Source organism: Drosophila sechellia, chromosome 3R (genome assembly GCF_004382195.2).
Source record: "Drosophila sechellia strain sech25 chromosome 3R, ASM438219v1, whole genome shotgun sequence".
NCBI lineage: Eukaryota > Metazoa > Arthropoda > Insecta > Diptera > Drosophilidae > Drosophila > Drosophila sechellia.
In genome coordinates, this window is record NC_045952.1 from 5,746,696 (window position 1) to 5,769,867 (window position 23,172).

A 23,172-nucleotide genomic window follows, 5' to 3' on the forward strand; every position below is an offset into this window, starting at 1 on the left:
ATTTTAATTAACTTCAGCAGACCGAAAACCAAATAGGAACTCAAAGTTGGCAGAAATTTGTGGTAATATGCTTCCTCTCGATGTCCCTGATTCGGCCATGGAAATGTCTTATTCAAAATCGCATCCGTGAGTCCAAATTGGCAGCTGTTCAAATCAGATGCTATTTATGTCATCTAGGGATGCGTTCTGATTGCGCCGAACACCTCGGTGAGAAAGCTGACATATCTTCCGCCAGCAGCCATACAAGGATGTCTGCTGGGCATTTTCCAAACTCAAAATTCTGTCTAGATTATTTATGTGATTCTGTGACATAAACTTGAGCACATTCACTGAATTTCGCGATTACAAATCGCTGGCGATTACGCCAACAATGAAATTTCAATTTGTTTGAGCTCCTGGCTGGCTCAAAGATCGGGTTGAGTCAACCTGAAGTGAGTTTATGCGGGTGGAGCAGCTGCTGATCGTGGTCTTTGGGTCCGGGGCTCAGGTGTCTGGGTTGGCCATTGGTCAGTGCTTTGTTAATGCCACTTGATTAATCGCTTATTATGATGTCAGATTAATAAGATCGTTTCAAAAATGGTTCGCGGCGAAGGCCTGAAAAAAGCAAATGTTTAGTGACATGTACCACGTGAAATTGTTATATCGATTCAGTGCTTACCGTCTGACGTAATCAGTGGCCTTAGAAAATCTCCATTCATGCGATTAGTGAGCAGTAAAGATACCTGGATATACAGAAAATGATTACTTCAATACAAAGTAATTAAATTTAAAAAACTTACCTTCGCACTTAGAAGCTGCAGACAACTAGGATTCACTGAAATAAAAACCCTTCCTAATAATAGCCGCTTCGTTATAAATTTTTAAATACTATATTTTTATTATAAATATTACAAATAAAAACAAAATCTCATTTGTAATTTAGTTATAATTTTCTTTATGCTTTCGGCTTTGCAGCCCTTTCGCTGCATTCTCCGTTCTCTTCTTTACACTAAAGTTTAAATTTTATTTACAACAAATTGTTTAGCTTCCACATTTCGTTCCAATTTCGCACAAATGTTTGGGTTTAATTAATGTTTTTTTTTTGTTTCAAATATATATATTTTAATCAACGCTTTCGAATTTTGTTTCTTGTGAATTTCTACTTTTTTTATATTTACGTTTTTTTGTTCGTTTTTTTTCTTAATAATTTTCATAATTGAAACTTAAATAATTAGTTTCTTACAGAATGAGGCCGAAAGTTACGTATCTGGATTGAGTTGAATTTTGCTCTCAATGTTGTTTAGCCAAGACTTCGTAAAGTTTTATCTCTTGACTATTCTGTTCTATTGCAAATCACAAGTCTTTTCACCTGGGATTGGCAATCGGGCTGGGGAGGGAAATGGGATTTCTGGGGAATTTACAAACGAAACGCTCTATAAAGTTACATGTTTTGTATTAGGCTTGTTTAAATATATATATCTACATATAAACATATGATACTTTATAGTTTGCCATTCCGTCCTCCTGTTTCTTTCTCCTTCGTTCCTTTGACTTTGGTATATGGATTTCCACAGATGGCGTGGAAAATCAGTTTAAGTTACGTACACATACATTAATATAGTTGTTAGGCAAATATTCATATTTAAATCGTTCGGTTGCTCTTTCAAAATGGATTCCCTACATTCTCGTATAATAATGCATTTCAATTTACTACTTTACAGGGGTTTTGTTAGAATTCATTATTTATACATATGATTTTTGTTTCTCTGTTAACAATTTTTATTTTTCTTCCTCACTTGCCAATTCATATTTTTTTGTAATTCGGTATACTTTATATCCTTTTCGACCTAATTCGAATTTTGTTTTTTCGCAAGAACTAAAAATTGCACAAGAAATTACAAATAAAATAAAATATAGATATAATGGGTATTTAAGCCAAAAAAAGGGGAACTCTCAAATTGGTTAAGCATAAGTATCCCAATTGCGAGTTTTTGAAAGTTGAATTGCCGTAGAAATATACATCTATTTTTTTAAAGTTGGCCAATCTTTTGCGATTTCTTTCTATTTATAGTTAAGCATCTGCCAGTTTATAGGTTTTACTTTTATTGTTTAGTAGTTTTGGTATTTCTTTGTCTAAAAGTGCGACATTCACTTAGGTCAAAGTTTTCTGTTATTATATTCAGAGTTATGAAAAATTTATAGGTTTTATGAACCAACATGCAATGGATTTTGACGCCATTTGTTTTTTATTTTTATTTATTGGATTTTATTTTATATTTTTGCGCTAGGATTGCTACAAACATTGATTTAGTTTAATGTTTAGGTTTTAGGTTTAGGGTTTATGCTGGGGTGTATATATAAGTTAATCGTACAGTACTTATGACGCGTAGATCTAATGTTACAGTATATATGCTTCATATATATTTATTTATATATAACTCCTTGCCTTTAGCTTTACTTGGTATCATTTATAGTTATCCATATATTTATGTGTATATATATATGTATTATAGTTAAATATAGCTTATTTAGATCTGAGGTCACATGAGTTGGTTTTGTTTGAGTTTTACGCTTTACTTGTATCTTTATCGTAATCGCTATCTTTACGTTTATCTTATTTCGCTTTCTCCACTTGCCTTTCGTGTACAATTAAATAATAAGTAGAAAATAATAACAATTAACTAAGTTGTAGGTAGAGTTCTCAGCTCTGCTCTTTGTTTAGTTTAGTTTAGGTTTGTTCACGCGAAGTTCAACGGATTGGATAGTTAATAGATAGTCCTCTGGGATCGAAGTAAATTCATTTGCGCTCTCCGAACTAACGTAAATTGTATTTAGATAGAAATTTCATTTAACTGGGTAGACTCCGTCGATCCTACTGCGGACTGTTGGGTGGTGTTATCTCGTCGCCCTCGCCTCCGGATCCCGGCTCGCCCTTCGTCTTGTTCTCCTTCTTCCACTTCATGCGCCGATTCTGGAACCAAATCTTTATCTGGCGCTCCGTGAGACACAGGGCGTGGGCGATCTCGATCCTTCGCCGACGGGTCAAGTAGCGATTAAAGTGAAACTCCTTCTCTAGCTCTAGAGTCTGGTACCGGGTGTACGTCTGCCTTCCGCGTTTGCGTTCTGTTGGTTTCAAGTAAATAAAACGAATTTCACAATTAAAATCAATGCAATGACAAATCAAATCAACGACAACAAATTCTACTATATCTACAGGTCCACTAAAAAGTGCATACAACAACCAGAGCTGGAGTAAATGTATATATACTTATTTATTTATTGTTGTCATGTTTTTTTTGTTCTTTTTCTCCCGGAGAATTGGACGAGGGATCAGGGAATGGGTAACTCAAAACCACATGAAGCGGGGCGCTGCGTCTCTGAAACTGAGGCTGATTAAAAGACAACCTTACCGAATTCGGATATTTGTACTTGTCAAAAAAAGAGAAGAAACAGGGCCTACAACAGGTCTGTGATGAGGGGTAGGCGGCCGATGAGGTCTCCCTCCTCTCTGGCGGCCATCCCGATAGGAACTCCGGGTTTAATTTTCAAGCTATACTCTTTTTAGGGGTATAACGAGTTTAAGGGACATTCAGAAAATACTGTTTAAGGGGTTGTACTGTTCTCTTAATACCTATTAATTTTTTACCACTTGAAGTTATATTATTTAAAATTCTAAAGTAAATATTTTGCTATTTAATTTAATTAATTTAACAAATTTTGGGGATGGGAAAGCTTACAATAAAAGTTTTTCTTAATAGCTTGCCCTATATAGCTTAATCTTAAAGTATTCATATTAGGTTGGAGCAATCACCGTTCGTTTATGCCCGAAATTTTTACTTGTGGATTAAACTCGGCGGAGATTTCATGGACATCAAGCGGCGAGCAGACAAGGTAACTAATTATGCCCCAATGCGGTCTGTCCGTCCGTCCGTCTGTCCCTATCTTTGTCCGCAAAGCAGAGAGGTATCATGCCGCTGATTCAGGCAAGTGCAGTTTTACCTTCGAGTCCCGCTTCAGCCCCCCGAGCTTCTCCCCTTTGGACGGTAGCTGAGCATAACTGTAAAATAATTCGGCATAATTACGAAGGCTGCCCCTCCTCCGCGATACCGCTCCATTTCGAAAGCAACCAACCAAATGAGTTCGGCGCCTAATGACACTTACTATAATTATAATTTCGGTAATGACAAAAAAGAGCTTCGTAAAAATGTCGGGAAAAATATGTCAAATATAATATGCAGCAGCAAATATTATAATTGTCAATGGCAAAGGTAGGTAATTGAAATGGGTTGCTAGCGTGAGAAGCCATTTTCGGGTGGAGTTTTTCCGTCCGCCTCTTGACTGGCTTTTCTGAGTTGTTTTTTAGGGTTTGGAAAATGCCCGGCCGGAAATTGAAAGGCGGCCACAGCAGCATTCGCATTGCGGTGGCTTTTGACCAACCACGCCAAGCGGCAATCAGTGGAAGCCACTTCACCCCAAAAACGCAGCCCCCGAGGTGGGCAGTCTTAACTATTTTTTAATAACATCTTCAGCATTTGTCTTGCTCAACTCGCTCGACCGATTTTTTCTATTTTAATATTTTATGTATTTTTTGCGTCTTCCATCTCTGGCTCGAGGTCATTACATCATAAGCTCTTTTATGTATTTTTTCTCTGTTTTTTTTTTTTTTTTTTTGTTTTTTGTGCGGCAACCATTAAGGCGCGCGGATCCAAATCGTATAGAACAGGGGGAGGAGGTGGCGATGTACACTGGGGACCAGCACAGCGGTGGTCAGAGCAGCTACCTTCTTTTAAATGACACGGCTGATGCCATGTCTATAACCCGAGGCGTTCGCATTTAATCATCATCAGTTAGACGAGTCGCTGTGCCGGCAAAAAATCTTGAAAGATTTGTGGCAAAAAGCGTGCGTGGTCATCCCCCTCAGCATCCGCACCCATTCTTGTGCAGTCTGCGAAGAATCCACGGGGGGAAGTCCAAAGAGTTGAGTATTAGGAGCGGATTAAGAGCGGAATAAATGGGCTGGACTTTCACCCCAAATGATAGATAGCAAAATGGAAGATTTACCAGGGAGTATGATATCGGCAAGTGTGGAGTATGTATGCAAGTATGTATGCAACTAAAAAATAAATATTTATTTTAACTTAATCATAATCGATTACAAAGGCTTGCAATTATCACTCACTTCCCAAATCAAATACGCTTCTTTTGCGTCAGCCCATTACCATTGCTGTACTTCCCATCTGATTACTATCTTATTCTCGACCGGTACACGTTCAGCACATGACCATTTCCATTTCCATTACCATTTGCATTTCCACTCCCTTTCGACGTACAGAAGCTTTTGCTGATAATTAGCAACACAAAGCTGTACGCCTGCCCCCCTCGTGCATTGCAAATAAATGATTATTTTAATTGATGAAAACACCTACAAGTTATGCACACAAGACGTGGATCTCGCTGGAAAAATAAATACACTCGAGGGAATGGAGTTTTCGAGGGGCGGGGGGAATGTCTGGAGGGGCGTGCATTGGCAATTTAAGAGCGGGCGCTCTCAGAAATTTGTTTTTAATGATGCCTTTTCACATTTCATGTTGCCATCACTCAGAAAAGGAGAAAAAACTATGTATAAAGAAGAGGTAAGGAACAACCATGAAATACTCGTATTCCTTAGATACTTTTGGAGCGAGTGGTGATCACTTGGGGCCCCCTTTTTTGGGCAGGAGCTTCGAATTCAGCGCTGAGAAATTATTATAAACGCATTAATGGCGCTTTGAGAGAGGAAACCAAGAGCGGGGGAAAATGGAACCCGAGGTGGAGGTATCAACAGCAGAAATATAATAAAGGTGAAACAATTAATATGAGGAGTAGCAGTATATGTGAAGTAGCCAAAGGTAAACCTCTGAGGTTCTCCGCTCCGGTCCCCTGCCACGCCCCCACCCCCTGCCACCTCCCCCGCCCCTGTCCGACGGCTCATACATCCAAAGTGGCTGAGTGGTTGACTGACGTACCGAGTGGACCGGGAGCATTAATGCTTTTTGATATGAAAGCGTATTGTAATTAAATTGCGATTAGGCCACCATTTTAACCATTTTACTCGTTTATTACACTGCTCCGGCTCCATAATGGATTTTATTTCATTTTCTTCCCCTATCAGCCACCAACGGGGCACACACAATTACATTAGTGGCAGCTATTGGCTGTACGTGTGTCGGTTAACGTTTAAAGGAAATCATTAAAATAATTGCTAACAACATTTTATGGAATTCGTTGAAGCAGGAAAAAATTAAAAAACATTATTTAATAGCTGAAAAAATTCTATTTTATAATGCCCGCAATGAATTATTATATTGGCACCGATTGCTTTTTCATCACACCCAAGCTACGCCGAGCGGAACTAAAACAATGGCCACCATCGTGCGAGGAAGTTGAAAAAATTCAAAATAAATCCTAGGGGAAAAATCTTGAAAATAGTGAGACTCTAGGAACTCGGTATTTAATATGTATTAATGTATAGCTAATTGTAATTGTTTTTTAAATTGTAACGCATTTTCTGGACAGTTTCCATTCGTAAATCCGTTTCGCAGACAAAATGGAATGGAATTACTGCTAATGACCTCCAAATAGATGACTTGGCCGCAGGTTAAGGCTATATCCATTCGCAACTGCGTTTGGGTGGTCGACGCAGCACTCGCAGTTTTCTTGGCCAAAAACCACTCGTCATGCAACAAATACAAAAATGCATTTAGCAGCACACAAAACGAAACGTAAACAAGTACGGAACATCGAGCAAAAAAAGCTCACATCAAACGCGAGTAAATGTTTTTTTAATTGCGGAAATTACAGGCAAAAGCAAGCCGCCGCCACAAAGCTGGAAAATTATTATTATTTATGATCGTAAGTTGATAAATTTTTCATTCGGCTGAAGAGTGTTCGTGTGTGGCATTTTGTAAAAAAAAAGACGAATACGAATACCGCTGGTTGATGTCACTTCATTCTCCCGCTGTTCTGGTGCAAATCTGCCAACTCATTCGATGACTTTGTGCTAAATAAGCAGAGGAGGGTTAAGGGACGTGGTTCGGCGGAAAATTGAAGTGGGTGCTCCGTTCCAGCCAAAAAGTTTTCCTCCAATTTGATTGTTTTGCATATTTGACGTACTTTTGCCGTCGCAAACTTTCCACTTGACGTTTTTTCACAACCTTCGGGGAGTTAACCTAAAAGGAGCAGGAATATATTCATCCCAAAATCCTTCTGAGGTTTGATGTCTGTGACCGCCCCGTCAGCTATTTCACTTTTTTCCCTTTTTTAATTAAGTTCAAGAATTTTCGTTTTAATTTTTCGAGGTAAGAGCAACAATTAAATATTGCCATTGACCATTTGATCATTTGTTGGCAGTCTTTTTTTAATTTCCATGGATACCCTTTTCCATCTGGTTATAATCTCAGGAGACCCGACAGCGTTTTTAATTTGGGACTTGTTAAGCACTTGTGAGGGTTAAAAATCGACGAAAGTTGACAAAAATGAAGCCCAAAAAAAGGGAAGAGAAGAAACGAAAGGATCGCCAAGGAGTTGACTTGGGGCTTATAAATGCATTCATTCAAAGGGAAAGTGTAGGGGGACTTTAAACTTTATTTAGTTATCGCTTAAACAAAAGCAAGACGTGAACTGGAGGGGAAAAGGAAAACTATGCGCGCCATCCGATTGTTGTTGCGGGCTATTCTTTTTTCGGCCGCTTCGCTTTCTTACCACCGTTTCGGTATGCTACACTTAAAAAAAAACGATGGTCATCATTTCATTTTATTTAATTTAGAAGCCCTGTCAATACTTACATAAGTGCTTAAATACGTTAGATATCATATATTAATATCGTACAAAAATATTTTAATATCTTTCTAATATATAAAAGGTAGTATCGAATAATATGTTATATATTCATATTGCGTAATACAACGTTTCTTATTTATTTACTTCTATAAATATAGCAGGTGCGACTATTCAAGAATGAAAACAAAAGATAGGCTTTTTTCAGTGTATGTCTTCCATTCCCCATTTTGGATGCTCAATGTGGCCATGGCTACCCATGTCAAAATATTTGACAGCTGACTAAAACACGCTATGCGAGAAACGCGAGAGAGAGCAGGCATTCAGTCAGGCTCATATCATACCATCCCGTTTTCTCTAATGGCCGCTGGCCGGCAGCCATTGAATCAGAAACATGTGGCTGACATTGACGCCGTCGACGTCGACAGCGGCAGAGGGAGAGGAGCAAGAGAACAGGATGCTGGGGCGGAAACTGGAGAGAAAGCCGTTTTTCAATAAGAATTAGGCTAGTGGGCCTGGTTAATCACAACTATGATGAAAGCAAATAAAGGAATGCGAGTCCACAACCACATCAAATCAACAAATATAAGGCAATACCATTATATTTAAATATCATTTGATTGTGAAAATTTGTAAGTGCTCCCTCATTTTGTAAGTTTTGTAAGTATTCAGTATATATTTTCTATTATCCTTGTTCACATATATGTATGTGTCTTGAGTTGGTCATTATCCCTAATTGAAATAATTGCAAAGGGCTTACACTTCGAGAGGCTGTCGTCCTTCCTCCATAACCTCAATTAATAATTCCTAACTAGCTAGGATGTTCCTGCATTCCAATTCTGCCGTCAGATACATTTTAAAAGGAATCCAAACGCCGAATTGCGACCGCAGGAGGCCCAAAAGGTGGGCGAGGGACGACAAGAGCTTCCTCACTTCATTGCTGCATGAATAATATTCGTAATTTGTCAAAACGTTGGCCAAATCCCAAAATACAAAAACAGCAGCGGCCCCGAGCAGAACAGAAGATGAAGAAAAAATGGAATCCGAAAACAGAGCTGCGATTGAGCCACAAGGCCCCGAATGCCTCTCCCATGTCCAAAACTGACCCATCTCCGAGTTCTGGGCCCCCAAGGACCTTTGGCGAGCTGTTGCCATTATTTTGCGCTCCTCAGCTGGCCACAAAGCCAGGGGCGGGGGCGTGCGCGTGGAGAAAGGGGGGTGGTTCTGCCGAAATAAAAGCGAAATTTCCTCTTCGCATTTGCTGCGCTTTATTAAACTTTTCCACCCAACGCCACAGAATGTTTGTGTGTGTTGTGGGCTGGAAATCCCCAAAGTTCCTGTGTCATTTTTTGTGCTTCACGTTGCTCAAATTTTTTGACAGACCCTGTCAGAGGGGTGAGTTCTTCTATATGTATGCGAATATATTTAGAAAAAATCTTCACGCACTTGGCAAATTATCTTTTGATCCGCCCGCTTAAATTGCCAGCGGCAAAAAACAAAATAAAAAGCTATGGTATAGTGATTGGAACTATGAAATACCTGGTATCCAGTAGCTTGCTCTAATATTTTAAATAATTTACAGCAAATCGGATATCTTTCAGCTAACTACATAATCTTAGGCTTAAAATTATAATACTAAAAGACTTTTAAGCCTATTATTTCTTTGTATTAGTTGTAAACTCGATTGAGGAATACAGCTATCCGCAGCTTCAATGGAACTTCGGTATAGGGTATGTAAATCCTAAGGAATGGCAGAGGAAAATACGTTAACACAATTTCACTTTGGGTGGACACATCTAAGCCGGGCCAATCGTCTGCCTAAGTAGTTGTCCTCCGCCCACCGCCCACTGTCGCTCTCGTGCCATCGAAAAGTAGTTTGCGCGCAAATCCTCAAGTTAAGCAAAACTCTCCAGGACATTAAGTGCAGCGCCAACAGACAACAAAGTCCAAGGATGGAAAAGTTCGCCCTCCGCTCCGTGGATCCCGGCAAATGCCAAACGGATGATGGCCGGGATCAACGTTTTACCAAAGCCAGAGCAAAAGTTTTTCCAACAGACAACGTGCAACTTTTTGGCCAGCGAGAAGTTCTTTTCATTGTCTTGAACCCCACTGACAACTTTCAGGGGTAGAGGAGTGGAAACTGTCGCTTATAATGCGCACAATGAAGTGCACTTTTCCCGCTCGTCCTGGCCAGAATTGAAAAGTGCTCAGCTTTGGCTCCGCTGGCATAAATATTTCCATTTTGTGTAAGCGAGAGATTTCCCAGGCAATCTGAGTGAATCACAATGAGCGGCTCTGACAGCGGCAATAAAAAATGCATTTACACGAGAGCAACAAAACCATACCTTAGGTGGCCAATAAATGCACTCTTACCAATTTAAATGGGAGTAGAAGAATCTGCAACATTCCTAGTCACTTAAATGACTTACATTAAAACGGTTGCTGGACTCGCTCTACAGGCAAAAATGTCTTTCTTAAATAATGGTAATTATTATATTTAGTATCTTCATGCTAAAAATGACCACAAACAGGGGAATTTTTGTTGTTTATATTTGAATAAACTATAAACTTTAAGGGGTATTTGTTCTCTGTGTGGAAATAAAAGCACAGGAGGCCAGGCAAACACTTGTTGCAAAAATTTGTTGACTGTCGCTTTAATTTATGACCCCAAAACTCGAGGACCACAATAAGAGCAAGCCGCATCCAAAGGATGCAATTTCCCCCCCTACTCGCCAGCGAATTTTCAAATAGAAGCGAGATAAAAAGGAGGAAAGGGGCGGAAATCGAGCTGAACTTGGTAAATATCCAAACAACATTAAGTCAGAAAATCCGACTGAAGGGCCAAAGAGGTTCCAGGTCCCATTGTGCTGACTGCCATCCATGAGTAACAACTTAATTGAAACGAAGCTTCGTTTCCCTATACTTCTTTGGCATCGGAAGACCCCGAGCAGACTCTTCTCGCCCTGCCCAGTCACGATCGGAACCTTTGTGGCACCTTTATCTTTTTATTTGTTCGCCTTAGTTGTTGCCTAATGCACGCTTGAAAAATGTCCAGGCGTTAAGTAGTTGCAATAATGTTACAGTGGAGTTGGGATACAAGGCGAAATATATATGAGATTTATTTAAAAACTAATGGATATTGCAGTATAGAAAAGGGTTTTCCAAATTGATCCAGAAATATGTAACACACGGCAAAAGCCTTAAGGAAAGGTAGTAGCTCTACGAATGGAGAGGTATTTATTAGTTTTCAAAATAAATAAATAAAAACAAATTCCAGAAGTAACTCTAACTGTCACCCAAACCAACCCAGATCTAGCCAATCCCTCAATATTGATCTCATCCAATTCGCCAGACGCCTGAGGCCCTTGCCCAATATTCTATAATTTGTCCCACTGTCTCCGAGTTTTCTTGGGCTATGCAAAATGCAGCGAGCTCGGAGGAGCAGCGCAGGCGAGGCAAAAACCTAAGCAGAAATAAACTCGTATGCATTTAATCATCGTAACTTAAGCCCGGGATCATGTTGTGGCACAGTGAGAATGCCGCAGTTGCCGCCGCGGGAGATGCAGACCGAGCTTTGGGCCAACTCCAGCTTTAGTTCTCCAGGCTCCCTCCTCTCTGACCGCTTAAGTTTTAATAAAGGAAAGGAGCAAAAAGTCCAGAAAAGAGTATATAATAAGAAAAAAGAGGGGAAAACTTCATGTCAGCGCGGAGCCTGCCTTCCGTCGCTTTATTTTTTGAGGCGCGTTATTTTTATTTTTTGCACCGCTGCCGCAGATGAGGGAGGGGATTAAGACGACGAAGTGGCCAGTGCGGAGTGGTGCTATGAATGGAGCCTCGGCGTGTTCTGGAGATTAATAAATTGATGGCATCCATTGCACATAACGTGTAACTAATGGCGCTCATCAATTCTGCTTTACATCTCAATCTGGCTTTGGCGAAAAAATACAGCCGGCTACAAACAAAAAACCACAACAGCATCGAGAGCTGGGTATGGGGAGAGCTCGAGCTGCTTGGACTGCGTAATGACCAGGGAGCAGGTCAGCTGGAGGGCGAGGCAAAGGGACCGACCACTTGAGGCCTGCTTTCACTTTCTCCGAGGAAAGTGACATGCCATTGGAATTCTATACCTTACACCTTTTTCGCTCGAAAGGCGGGCGAGCCTTATCCCCACTTATGCAACATCCTCTAAGCCTGAAGCAGAACCACATGCAGTCAGTGTGCTCTATTTTCCAGCCGTCATTAGTTACGCCTAGGGTTTTGGCAAACCTTTTTCTTGCACGATTTCGAGCTATTGTCAATTTGCATTAGCTGGCAAGACCGCCTCCTGTGCTGCGATCTGCTGGGCAAGCGGGAACCAAGGAGCACCTCTTCCGCAACCTCTTTCGTCTATCATCTGCCTGCATTCATCGATTTGCACGGATTTGGGAAATTCGCAAATTTGAACAAATGTCAGGTACCGGAATGTCTTTGCAGATGGATTACGGACGATGTCAAGCAATTGGCCAAGGCAATAAAGTGAAATTACCCGGACGTGTCAAGGTCGTCGACGAAACGTTCTCAGTCAAATGCAAACAAAATCAAAATATCTAAGGTACGAGTTTGGCATGAAGCTAGAGTCGCTTTGGGGCTTAAAGTTTATTTAAATAAATTAGTTAAGACATGGCAAAATATTTTGTTTGTCTATACCATATCAAAAACTAAAATTTTATGTATTTCAAGCGACTAAATGAGTTAAAAAATTCATTATGTATATTGCATTTTATAATAAACTTTTTGAGTATTTCAAAAATAAAAAACATACATAATACTTTAAGTTTGAGTTTTTTTACTTTAAATATATTTGCTCGAATTTTAAATACAGAATTGAAATGTGAAGAGTGTACTTCTTTCTGCAAACAAAAACATTTTTAAATTTTTAACGTCTGCCCGATCTACTCTAGCTGCATGCATGTACTGCTTGCTTAGTGATCTAATATCAAGCAGTAAACATAATATAAAGCAGTATATCTTGACTGCTTCCCACTGCTTTGCTTCGCTGCACGAGGTTCGCTGTAAAAGTTATGGTATTATTTAATTTAAGGTAATACAGCTCTAGCTGTTGTATGCACAGTTACGATTCTAATGGGAACTACGACCAATTCTAAAAGGGGAACTAACTACTTCAACCCACTACGATAAGAAGAAGAAAAATTCCACTTAATACGTTTCGTGGAATTGTCGATCACTTTCCTTGACACTTACCAAACTGACTTCGCATCCAGGGATACAGTGGAGACGGCATCCCCGAGGACTGCGAGTTCGGGTTTTGGGAAGGAGGCGTGTGTTGGCCAGGATGTCCCTGGTGCATCTGTGGAGGACCCTGGCCCTGGTGCATCATGCCCTGAGGTGGGGCACCCACCGGCGGAACTCCCGACTGCTGCTGGTACATGCCCATGTTGTGATGGTTCTGATGGACCTGTGATGGGTAAGTTTTTAGATTAGTGATATCGTAATTTAAGGGGTATATCCATTAACCAGCGACCGGTGGAAGTGGTTAGATTTTAGCGGAAGTTAAAGTAAGTGACAAGCGCAATGTGGACTCGATCTTACCTCTGTCACGTCGGGAACTCCAACGTCCGTATAGCCCAACTGCAGGTGCGAGCAGCAAAAGCGGCAGTGAAAAAGATGGGACAAGCGTTAAGTGGTTTGCGAAATATGCGGGTGGTATAAGGATTTCAAGTTGTGAAATTAGTAAAAAAAAATAAACAACAATTAACCATATAAGAAGATTCAATAAAGAAAGTTTAATTTCCCTTGTTGGGTTTATGTTCTTGTTATAGGAAGCGAAAAAAGTAACTAGTCTTAATTTTCTATAATTACTTTAGGTTACAAAGGATCATGTCAATAACCCCGTCAAGTCAATACCAATAAAAAATATTTCCCAAAGCCATTGGTAACCGTGTGTCTAAGCCTCAGCAAACCATAAAAGCTACCATATAAGATCCATGCTCACCTGCGCTTGCGGATGTCCCATGTGATGGGGCAGCGTCATCTGGGCGTTCATGTGGTGACCGGACATCTGATCCACCAGAGGAGGCGATCCTCCCTCAGGAACCATGCCCAGTCCGCCGACGGCCGCCTGCAACTTGCAGCTGGCGTAGACCACGGGCTGCTGTTGTTGCTGCTGCGGATGTGTCACCTGTTGCGTCACCTGCGGCAGCTGCTGCTGCAGTTGCTGCGGGGCCTGCTGCGCCTGCTGTTGCTGCTGGTTCTGCGAGGGCTGTTGCTGCTGCTGCTGTTGCTGCTGGGGAACACCCAACTGACCGTTGGTCTGCGCCTGGGGCATGACCCCGCCCACCTGGCTGGAGGGGCTGTCCGGGCGGGAGTAGACCTGGTGCTGCTGCTGCTGGTCCATGCCCTGGCCGTTGTAGTAGGGCATGCGGTCGTAGGGCGGGAAGCGCGGGTAGGGCATGTTGCCCTGGTGATTCGCGTTCTGGCTGTAGTGGTGCATCTGCTGGGCGTCCAGGTCGGTGACCCCGTTGCCCGGGTAGTGGCCATGATGCATGTCCGCCCCCATGTACGAGTTGGTGAAGTACGAGGTCATGCTCTCGCAGTTGTTTGTACTCATCGTCATCGTGGCAGCTTCCTCAGCGTCTGCTGATCCCGCCCCGAGTCCTGATCCTGGAGTGAACGTGATCGTGACTGTGACTCTGCTTAGTGGCTAGTGACTGTGGTGCTCCTGCCTCCCTGTCCGCGTGCTTTTAGCTACTTTTCTTATATACAAAGTAAACTGGATGATAAGAAAATACTAATTAGAATAATATTGCAATGGATATTTAAAAGACAAATAAATCAGCGACATTTTTAGACGTACTGCCGTGTTTGTTATAAAACGCGGTGATATATGGCTAATTATCGCTGATCATCATCTTTGTCGAAACATACTTACCTAAATATACTTTGAACACTTAAGTACAATGTACAGTTGCGTAGCCTAATCTTAGTTAGTGTGTAGTTGTTGTGTGAGGTATAAAATGATTTTCGCTTTGCTGTTCCTCTATTTGCTGTCTTGGCCAAATATGACGGAATTAACCTGCCACTCCTCCCTCGATTTGGTAGAAAATCTCGTCTACTTGGTGTTTTTGATCCTTATGTAGCCTTATCCTCTAGTTGGTATTCCTCAATTTTGATTTTGAAACTCTGTAAAGAATTTTATGCGAGATATGATGCTATTATTGGTGTGCTCTTCTCAAAGTATTAATGTATAGTGAATTTTGAGTGGGATTTTGGCAGTCTGATTTCACATGTTTCCTAAGATGGGAGCAACATGTGGAGTTCGCTAATAAATTGTTTCTTGTACGCATCGACGAGTTCTTAAAAATATGCCAAAGATTCTGTACTTCGGGAGCGGGAAGAGCTTCTAGGGTGTGTGATTTCTGTTTTCAAGATTTCCGATTATCTTTCGGCATATTGATTACCAGTGCTTAACCCGAATTGTTAAGATGAAAGTCAACAAAAATTTAAAATAATATTAATCGATTTATTATGTTGCAATGCTATACAGGAATTTATGCTCAACATTAAAAGCCCTGAGAACCCTGCAGTCGCCCTTATCGCAGAAATTTCACAAAGTCAAGCCAAGATGACATTCTGCAATGTCCCCCCGAAAATTTTTGTAATCCTCAAACCAAGGATCTTCCACTGGCATGCGATTGCCCCCGTTTTCCCCGCGCTTGACAAGCTGACAACATTCATTGAATTTATGAATATGAAATCAATTGTGTTATCCCCTTCTGACCTGACATCCTTCCGGTCAAAGTGATTTAATTTCCTGGCTCATTATCACGAGTCTCTGAACTCATAAATCATAAAATTGCCCGCTCCAACTCCAGTTGGTCGATAATCCAGACAGAAAGAGGGAGACGGAGACACACGTTCCCTGCCAAGCCATGCATATTCACATGTCTGTCCCGCTCGCTCCGAGTTGAGTCTGTGGTGATGGTGACAACCCTGCCGAAAATCCACAGCTAACTAACGGTAACTTGCTGTCGGAAATGAAACTTCCCCGACTTGTACAAAGCACGAGGCCCCAAACAATAAAAAAGGGCATAATAAAATAAGCGGAATGGTAAACTTTAAAGTATTTCAACCTTGTCCCCCTCCCCCCTCTCTCTCTCTCTCTCTCTTTGCATTGTGTTCGTCCTGCATTCTCTGCGCTTCCTGGCTCTCCCCTACCCGCCACTTGTCCTGGCATTTCCCTTTTGTTAACGAAATAATTTTCTTGCCTCCGACGCTGCCAAAGCCAAAAGCTTCCCTTTCAATTACACATTTCCCAATGATGGCGATTGAGCCGGAGTCTCGGGATGGGCAAAATGGCGCGAAAGGACAATGGCAGCGGCGGAAGGAAGCGTGCGTTCGTGGTTGTGTGTTGAGTGCTCTCATTGTGAATGTGTGTTTGTTTGTGTGTCTGTTCGTCGAGGGCCAAACGGATGCTGGCAAATCGCTGGACTCTGCCCCGATCTCTGCCTATATCAGACATGTGGGTGTAGAAGCGGTGGGGCGAGGGGCAGGAACAGTGGCCAGAGCCTTGGGGTAGGCAAAGAAACCCACTCAAGCACAAGCGAGATGATAATAATGTCTGATGTGTGTTTTGTCTGTTCTTCCTGTTTTTGCCGCTGCTGCAGCTGCGGGGAAGTGGGCAGGAGTCACATGCCTGCTCGGTGTATGATTTATGTTCGTCTGATGTGATTTATTCAAGCGAAGAAATTGCTCAAATTTGATTTGCCGTAACTGATTTTGCTACACTTTAATTGCAAGCGTAAAGCGAATAAGATGGAGTTTCCCACAAAGTTCATAACTTTGAAATTAAACATTTATAAAATACTCTCCCAAATTGTAACCAGTTTTACCTAGTCGCAGCACCGAAACAACGAAATGTGGGTAAAATGTGAATAATCAAAAAAGGATCATCATATTTAAATGGACATTTCATGGAATAATTAAAGTCAACTCCAGCGCCACCTAACGTGAATTCCAAAAACTAACGTTTTTACATGACAATTGTCAAAGCTTCGTCATATTTGACAGCCTGAAAGTATGCCACGTACATTATAGGTCTGGCAGCGCCATCTAGCAGAATGTCAGCGAACTGTCAGCACTCAAGTAATTTAAGCTGACAGCTGGTACAGTGGATCCCAAGCATAAAACTGCATATATGTACATAAAGTAAATTGGAATTCTTTAGTGGCATTACAGGAGTGCTCAACAAAAATGGTAGCAAAACTTTAAGTACCTGCTTTATACCTATGAGTTTTTATAAGAAAATATGATTGACCACATATTATTTGTATGTATATACATATATTTTCCCTATGATCAAGCTTAACAACAATCTCTCACAATGTTTTTTTAATTTATTTAATCAATATTATTATCAGATCATTGGAACTCCAAGGTATTTTCATATGCATTCGACCCACAGTGCAATGCCATTGCTTGTGCACTCAGGTTGAGCCGAGACAGGAACCATAGTTTTAAGCCCAGCCCACTTAGCCTCGCACACACTCGCAGTGGACACAATTTCACACGCACACATGCACTAAATGCGCATGCCACATGGGCAGTCCCGTTACCAGTTTTAAGCCACACACCTCGACAGCTGATTGCCCAACCGAAATCGGGTCAAAAGTAGATCCGTCGGCAAAACGGAGGACCAGTGGACGGGTTATCCATCACTCACTGTGGAGATTTTACCCAGAATTCGGTTAATGAGCACATCAACGCTTTCCCATCCCGCTCATCCACTCCCACGCATGCGCCGTCCCTGTCTAACCAATGTGTCCGGAACCGAAAACACAAATGAAATGAACGAAATGAATGACTTCTTTCTTCGGCCATCAACTTCAGCCTCAGCCATTTTGATTTGCGACTGCCATCGAAATTGAGACAGTTTTGCCGTCGCACACTTCTATTTAAGGGGATGAATACTCAAACTAGACGTTTAAAGTATTTTGGGATTTCCGGAACTATTTTCAATGAATACTTTTAAATATCTCTGTGGTAATTAGAGAACATTAAAAAATGCGATCAAAATCGTTTTGAGTTTTGGTGAAAACACTTTAAAAAATTCGAAAAATATTAAATAAGTATTCAAAAGTAAAGTTAGCTTACAATTTTTAGGTCGTACTAAGCTAACGACTTTAAAATCAACCCGTCTGGAACTAAAATTGGCTTCTTTCAATACTTTTTCTGCCATTATTTTTTGTTAATTTTCAGCAGTTAGACGAAGGCGTCGCCCGTCAACTGTCAGTTCATGTTCTCGTTCTGGTTGTTCCTGTTGCCATCGCTGCTTGGGTTGCTATTGTTGTCGGCGTCATTTGAAGAAGGGCGTCCAAGAGGAAGCGGCAACGGTAAACCTATAGCAGTTAGTGCGTCTCATCTTCAGGTGGAAAAGGAGGAGGTGTTGTGTGCCGGGTGGATGGATGTCTCTCAATTAAACCAAGTGGAGAGAAGCGTTCTGCTCGGCTGCTCCGACCTCTGCCGGCGGCTTGAGTTGCTGCTTTGCATTTTATTTAAATAATAATTGGCTTGACTAAGTTTTCGCAGCGGCAGGAATGTAGAGGAAGGGGGGAAGTTGGTGAGACCTGGAAACATGGGAGGTGGAACGCATTGCAGTGGCCTTAAAAAGAATACTTGCTCCACTAGGGAGAATCACACAAGAAACACTTGGAGATGAGAAAATTTAATTAGAAGCGCTCTTACAAAAATTACTTTAGAATAAATCAAAGATACTATCAAGTGCCATAAGATAGTAGGGGAGAAAATAGTTCACGAATAATTAAAAAATAATCTACTGAAAACTCTGGAGAAATGTATTCCTTATAGAAACATTTCTTATTCTTACAAATGACCTTGAAACCAAGCGTACTCAATCCGTGTCTCGCATAGAATATATTTCAATGCAATCACCTGAAGAAGAAGACCGCAAAGCACGTGCTCTTTAAGGGGCCGAAAAATGCCAGAAGAGTTTATTGTCCCATCAACTAAAAGAGCAAATAAAATTTTATTACCACTATAAATTTCAGGCACTTGAAGCAGCGCACCAAAAACAGAGCAAAAAAAAAAGCATGAAAACCCTACAGAAATTTTACAGAGGCGTATGCTCAAAATTGTTGGGGGGGCGTAATTAACAAAAATGTTGAGGATAAATTTCAGCCATTGTCCTTTTTTTACCCTAAAACTAAAGCTGGAGCTAAACTTTGGAAGTATTTGAACCCCTCCAATGCGACGCCACTGTGCTGCAGGCCATGGTCAGGTTCTGGCTCAGCCTGCAGGAGGATAAACCCACGCGATTTGGCGACTTCGGCCAGACAGAGACGCCAAGACCAAGAAGTCGAGGAAGGAAAGGAAACCGGCGATACGGAAAAAGGGGATTTGGAAAGGGGCACACAGAGCAGGGGCCATCGATGAGGGGGCTCCGAGGACCGAGGCCTGCATTTTTCTCACATTTATCTTACTGCGAGTGCTGCGTTTTATTGCGATTGGAAATTGAGCTTGTCAACGCGGCAGCGGGCAACGCTTGGCTAGTCATCGAAACCAGTGGCGGGGAAGGGGCAGGAGCCCCGGAAGAGCGGGCGGGGGTTATGCGAGAGGGGTACGAGCTGAAGGGACAGCTGGTCGAGTTTTTGGGTTCCTGGTTCCCTGAGATAATAATAAAAATGTCAGGCTTTGACGATTCTCCTCGTCTTCGCCGTCGGTTCATAAATAAATTGCTGCACTAGAAAAAGTATAATGGAATTAGTTAGCACCCCATTAGAAAATACTAAATGTTATAAAAAATTTAAAAAACATTTAAAAACCACAAAAATGGTTCGAAAATTCTAATACGCCCGGAATAAGACTCAAAATATGTACACATTTAATGTGCCGTATTTGTTACAGTGCCGTGTCAACTCCTTTTCCTGCCAGCCTTCGTTTTCCTTTTTTGTTGCATTTAAATTTTGGCCATGATCATGGCCAAGTGCCAGAATAAGGCATTTTCCTGGATATTTAATTGGCGCATATTTAGCATTTACTAATGGACATGAGGCACAGTGTGAAGGCACCTGCCCCAAGTCAGCGGCTCCCGGGGGAATAAGAAGCAGGAGGGGTGGTGGCGGAAGGAGGGGGTCCAGACAGTAAACACACACAGAAATGGACAATGACAAGAGCTGATAATAAATCTAATTGACACATTTGCAATGGTTGACTCCCCGTCTGCAATTCCGCCGAGAGATCGGGCGAGGATCTGGATCCCAGATCCGAGATGCGAGATGCAATTAAAACCGCAACTGCATTGCTAATGATCGTGGCAACTCTCTCTCTCTATCCGTCACAATTGCGAATTGTGTAAGAAAAAGCTGAAACAACTTGACAATCTACACGCACACACGAAATACATAAATTGCTGCGATCATATCGAATCATCGATCAATCGGGCGCTGCGGACGGCCATCGATGGACCGTTCCTGCCGCGATAACGCCGCAGGACCTCAACCGCCGCTGTCTGCTGCTGTCCACACTCGACGCACTGGAGGCAGTTGGACCACTTGGCCACTTGGCCACTCGAAGCTCTCAGAGATCCGATGCCACTGACATCCATCCATGTTGGACTTCATCTGTTGCCGTTGATTGGCAGGCAAACGGCGGAGAAAAAAGGCTAGTGGAAATTGATTGGCAAAATGAAACATGGCCAACACATTGGGCTCATGTTTGCGATGGCAAAAATGCCTTCATTACAACGCGCAATGCGTAAAACGTAGGCCACGCATGCGCATTGCCTTCGGATGCTGGGATCTTCAGATGTTTGGATGCTCGGATGATTCGATGCTTGGATGCTCAGATGCTGACTCCTCACGCAGATCCCGAAGCACGCGATCCTTGGGATCCAATCTCCAACTATCTCCGTTTGTCACCGCAAAGCCCCTCGTTAAGTGCAGTTGTTGGCTTTGAAATATATTGTGCTACAATTGAATTGTTAAGTGCCTGGCCTTTGGACCGGGTTGCGTGTGAAAATTATAATTTCCTGACCAGTTTTGGTTCCAGAGCTGCCGCTGCTGACCCCAGCAAACAAGAAATAAATAAATAAATACATTGTATGTAAGGAAAAACACAGAAAACCAGCACAGCAATGTTGTCAACAATTTGCAAAGGTTTTTATGTTGCTGCGGTATCGCAATCAACCACGCGTAGAAACATTTAAGTGGAAGGTAATTAAATTTCGTTTTATGACCACTAGCCGTACAAAAAAGAAGGGAAATTGGTTGCGTCACGAAAATAAATAATGTTTCAGCGCGGAAAGTGAAATTAGTTGGACCACAGCCAAGGGAAAAAGAGTTGAAAAGGTTACCAAAATTGGTTGTTAGCAAGGCGCAAAATACCGATTTCACTCTGCGATTTCACCTCGACTACTATCAGGCTATCAGGGAAAACCCTCAGCAAGAACCTGTCCTGGGAGACCCCGCTGGTTTGGGTTCACGAAAGTCAGCGGGTGTCAAAGGTGAAAGTTGCAATGGTTGCATAAGGATTGGCGCAGATGATGCAACACACGAAAAGGACCTAGTCAGGTAACCGCCATAAAACGCACAGAACATCCAAACTCTCTACCTTGGGCACAACAAAGAAAATAGAGCAATTAACCTGGCCTACGTGCTCCGCGTCTGGACCAGTCCAAGTCGCAGGCAACTCTGTAATTTGCTTAATTGCCTGTTAGTGTCCAAGATTATCTGGACTTGGTTTTCCGGCGAAAATGGGAGCGACACAACCGAGGGACTTCCCTTCGATCAATTGCGTGGAAATGTCACAAAGTCAACACGTAATTGTCCCGCCCTAATTGAGGCCAAAAAGCTTTAATTAATCAATTACGCAGCAATCTATAAAACGTAGAGTTTATTTGGCGAGCAATCATCGGCAATCTATCAAAGCAATCTTTTTCTACACGCTATAACTACCTAGAACTACTCACTTTGTAGCCTTTAATACATTTAAGCCAACTTTAAAAGAAGAGGCTTCTGATATCGCTGTGTTGCGGTCTTAACCTCCTTCGATTATCTGCCGTCGCATTAGCAGTGTCATCTTCATCTGCCGCCATGTGCTCCCGTTTCGTACTTTATTTACTTATTCAAATCGTTGAGATTCCCTCCCTCTGACCCACTACCCCTCCCCATCAGCACTTTCCCCGCTCTCCTTGGGACAGTATTCAACTTTGCCGCCTGACACTTTTGTGACAGCGACAAAAACTTTTGTTCTATTTTCCGCAGAACAGAAGCCGGCGACGAGAAAACCCTCGACAGCCAGGCAAGGCAGGCAACATTGCAAAAATGCTAAAACAAAAGGCTGGAAAAAGTCTATATGTATAAGACGTATCACCCCCCAACTCGTGGCGAATGTCATGACAGGCTCAGTGACTTCGGGACCCGGGAACCAACTGAATTGCTGACTAACAGCCTGTCGCGAAATATGAGTCCATTTCAGCAAAAGAGATACCGCAGCGGAGCGTACGGGGATTCTGGATACGGTGGGTAATCGCAAACAACGGCGAGATTTAAGGGCTTTTCGGAGGTACCACTGTATCTAAGTATTCGAAGAAGCTTTAATTATTTCGAAAATATTTAAAATGCTTGAAGACCTTCCTGGTTTTTGTATTAAATTAATTGTATTTGCATTCGAACCTTAATTACAAAAGGAACGTGAAAGTTATATCAATATGATTTTTAAGAGCAAGTCTCTGTAGCTTTAGGATGATACTTTTAGTTGTAACTCCGAAATTAAACAAAGTGCATCACTCAGCACATTTATTTGGGGCAATCCATTCGGAAAGCAGTCCAAAGGGCTGCCTGGTGACAATGATGATGTTGCCACAGCCGGCTTTAGCACCACTGTGCGTGCACGTGCTTAAATACTTTGCCATTACCCGCCGCCCACTGTCATCCCCCCTGTCGCCAGCGCGATCCCGCCGCCCATGGAAGTCTTCAGGATGTGACACAAAATGCCGCCATCGTCGCTGGCTGTCATCATTGTCTGCTTTAAAGATTACACAAAATATTTGTAAAAATACAAAACAGACAAGGGGCCGCTGCCGGGGGGCGGCGGGCGGGAAAATAAACTCACAGCTTTACAAAAATAACAACTGCGGAGGCAGAGCCACAACGGACAAAACGAAATCAAAGAAAAACAACGCAGCAAAACGAGAACGAGGAATACACGAAAATATTTACAAAATATTTTCCACTTCAACGAAATGGAAAACGCGACCGCCCCAGTAGCCGCCACCTTCTGCTGCATAGCTTCTGCCTGCCTTGAGTTGACTTGGCTTTTGTCTGCCCATTTTCCCATTTCCCACTTCCCATCCCCACCCTCTAG

At 42.1% G+C, this 23,172-nt stretch overlaps 1 protein-coding gene across 5 annotated transcripts in view; it reads right to left on the reverse strand.

Moving 5' to 3' along the window:
- Positions 1-901: 901 nt before the first annotated feature.
- LOC6614172 (homeotic protein antennapedia) overlaps positions 902-23,172 on the reverse strand; it is a 102,051-nt gene continuing 79,780 nt past the window's right edge. For 2 of the 5 annotated variants that reach the window (XM_032721237.1, XM_032721238.1), the window contains 5 exons: positions 14,723-14,973; positions 13,787-14,563; positions 13,384-13,422; positions 13,024-13,249; positions 902-3,102 (listed from right to left, as the gene is read on the reverse strand). In XM_032721237.1, coding sequence (XP_032577128.1) covers positions 2,852-3,102; positions 13,024-13,249; positions 13,384-13,422; positions 13,787-14,407 — 1,137 coding nt within the window. In that variant the 5' untranslated portion in view covers positions 14,408-14,563; positions 14,723-14,973 and the 3' untranslated portion in view covers positions 902-2,851. The remainder of the gene's footprint in view (positions 3,103-13,023; positions 13,250-13,383; positions 13,423-13,786; positions 14,564-14,722; positions 14,974-23,172) is intronic. The other 3 variants (XM_002038583.2, XM_032721239.1, XM_032721240.1) reach the window with 3 other exon arrangements.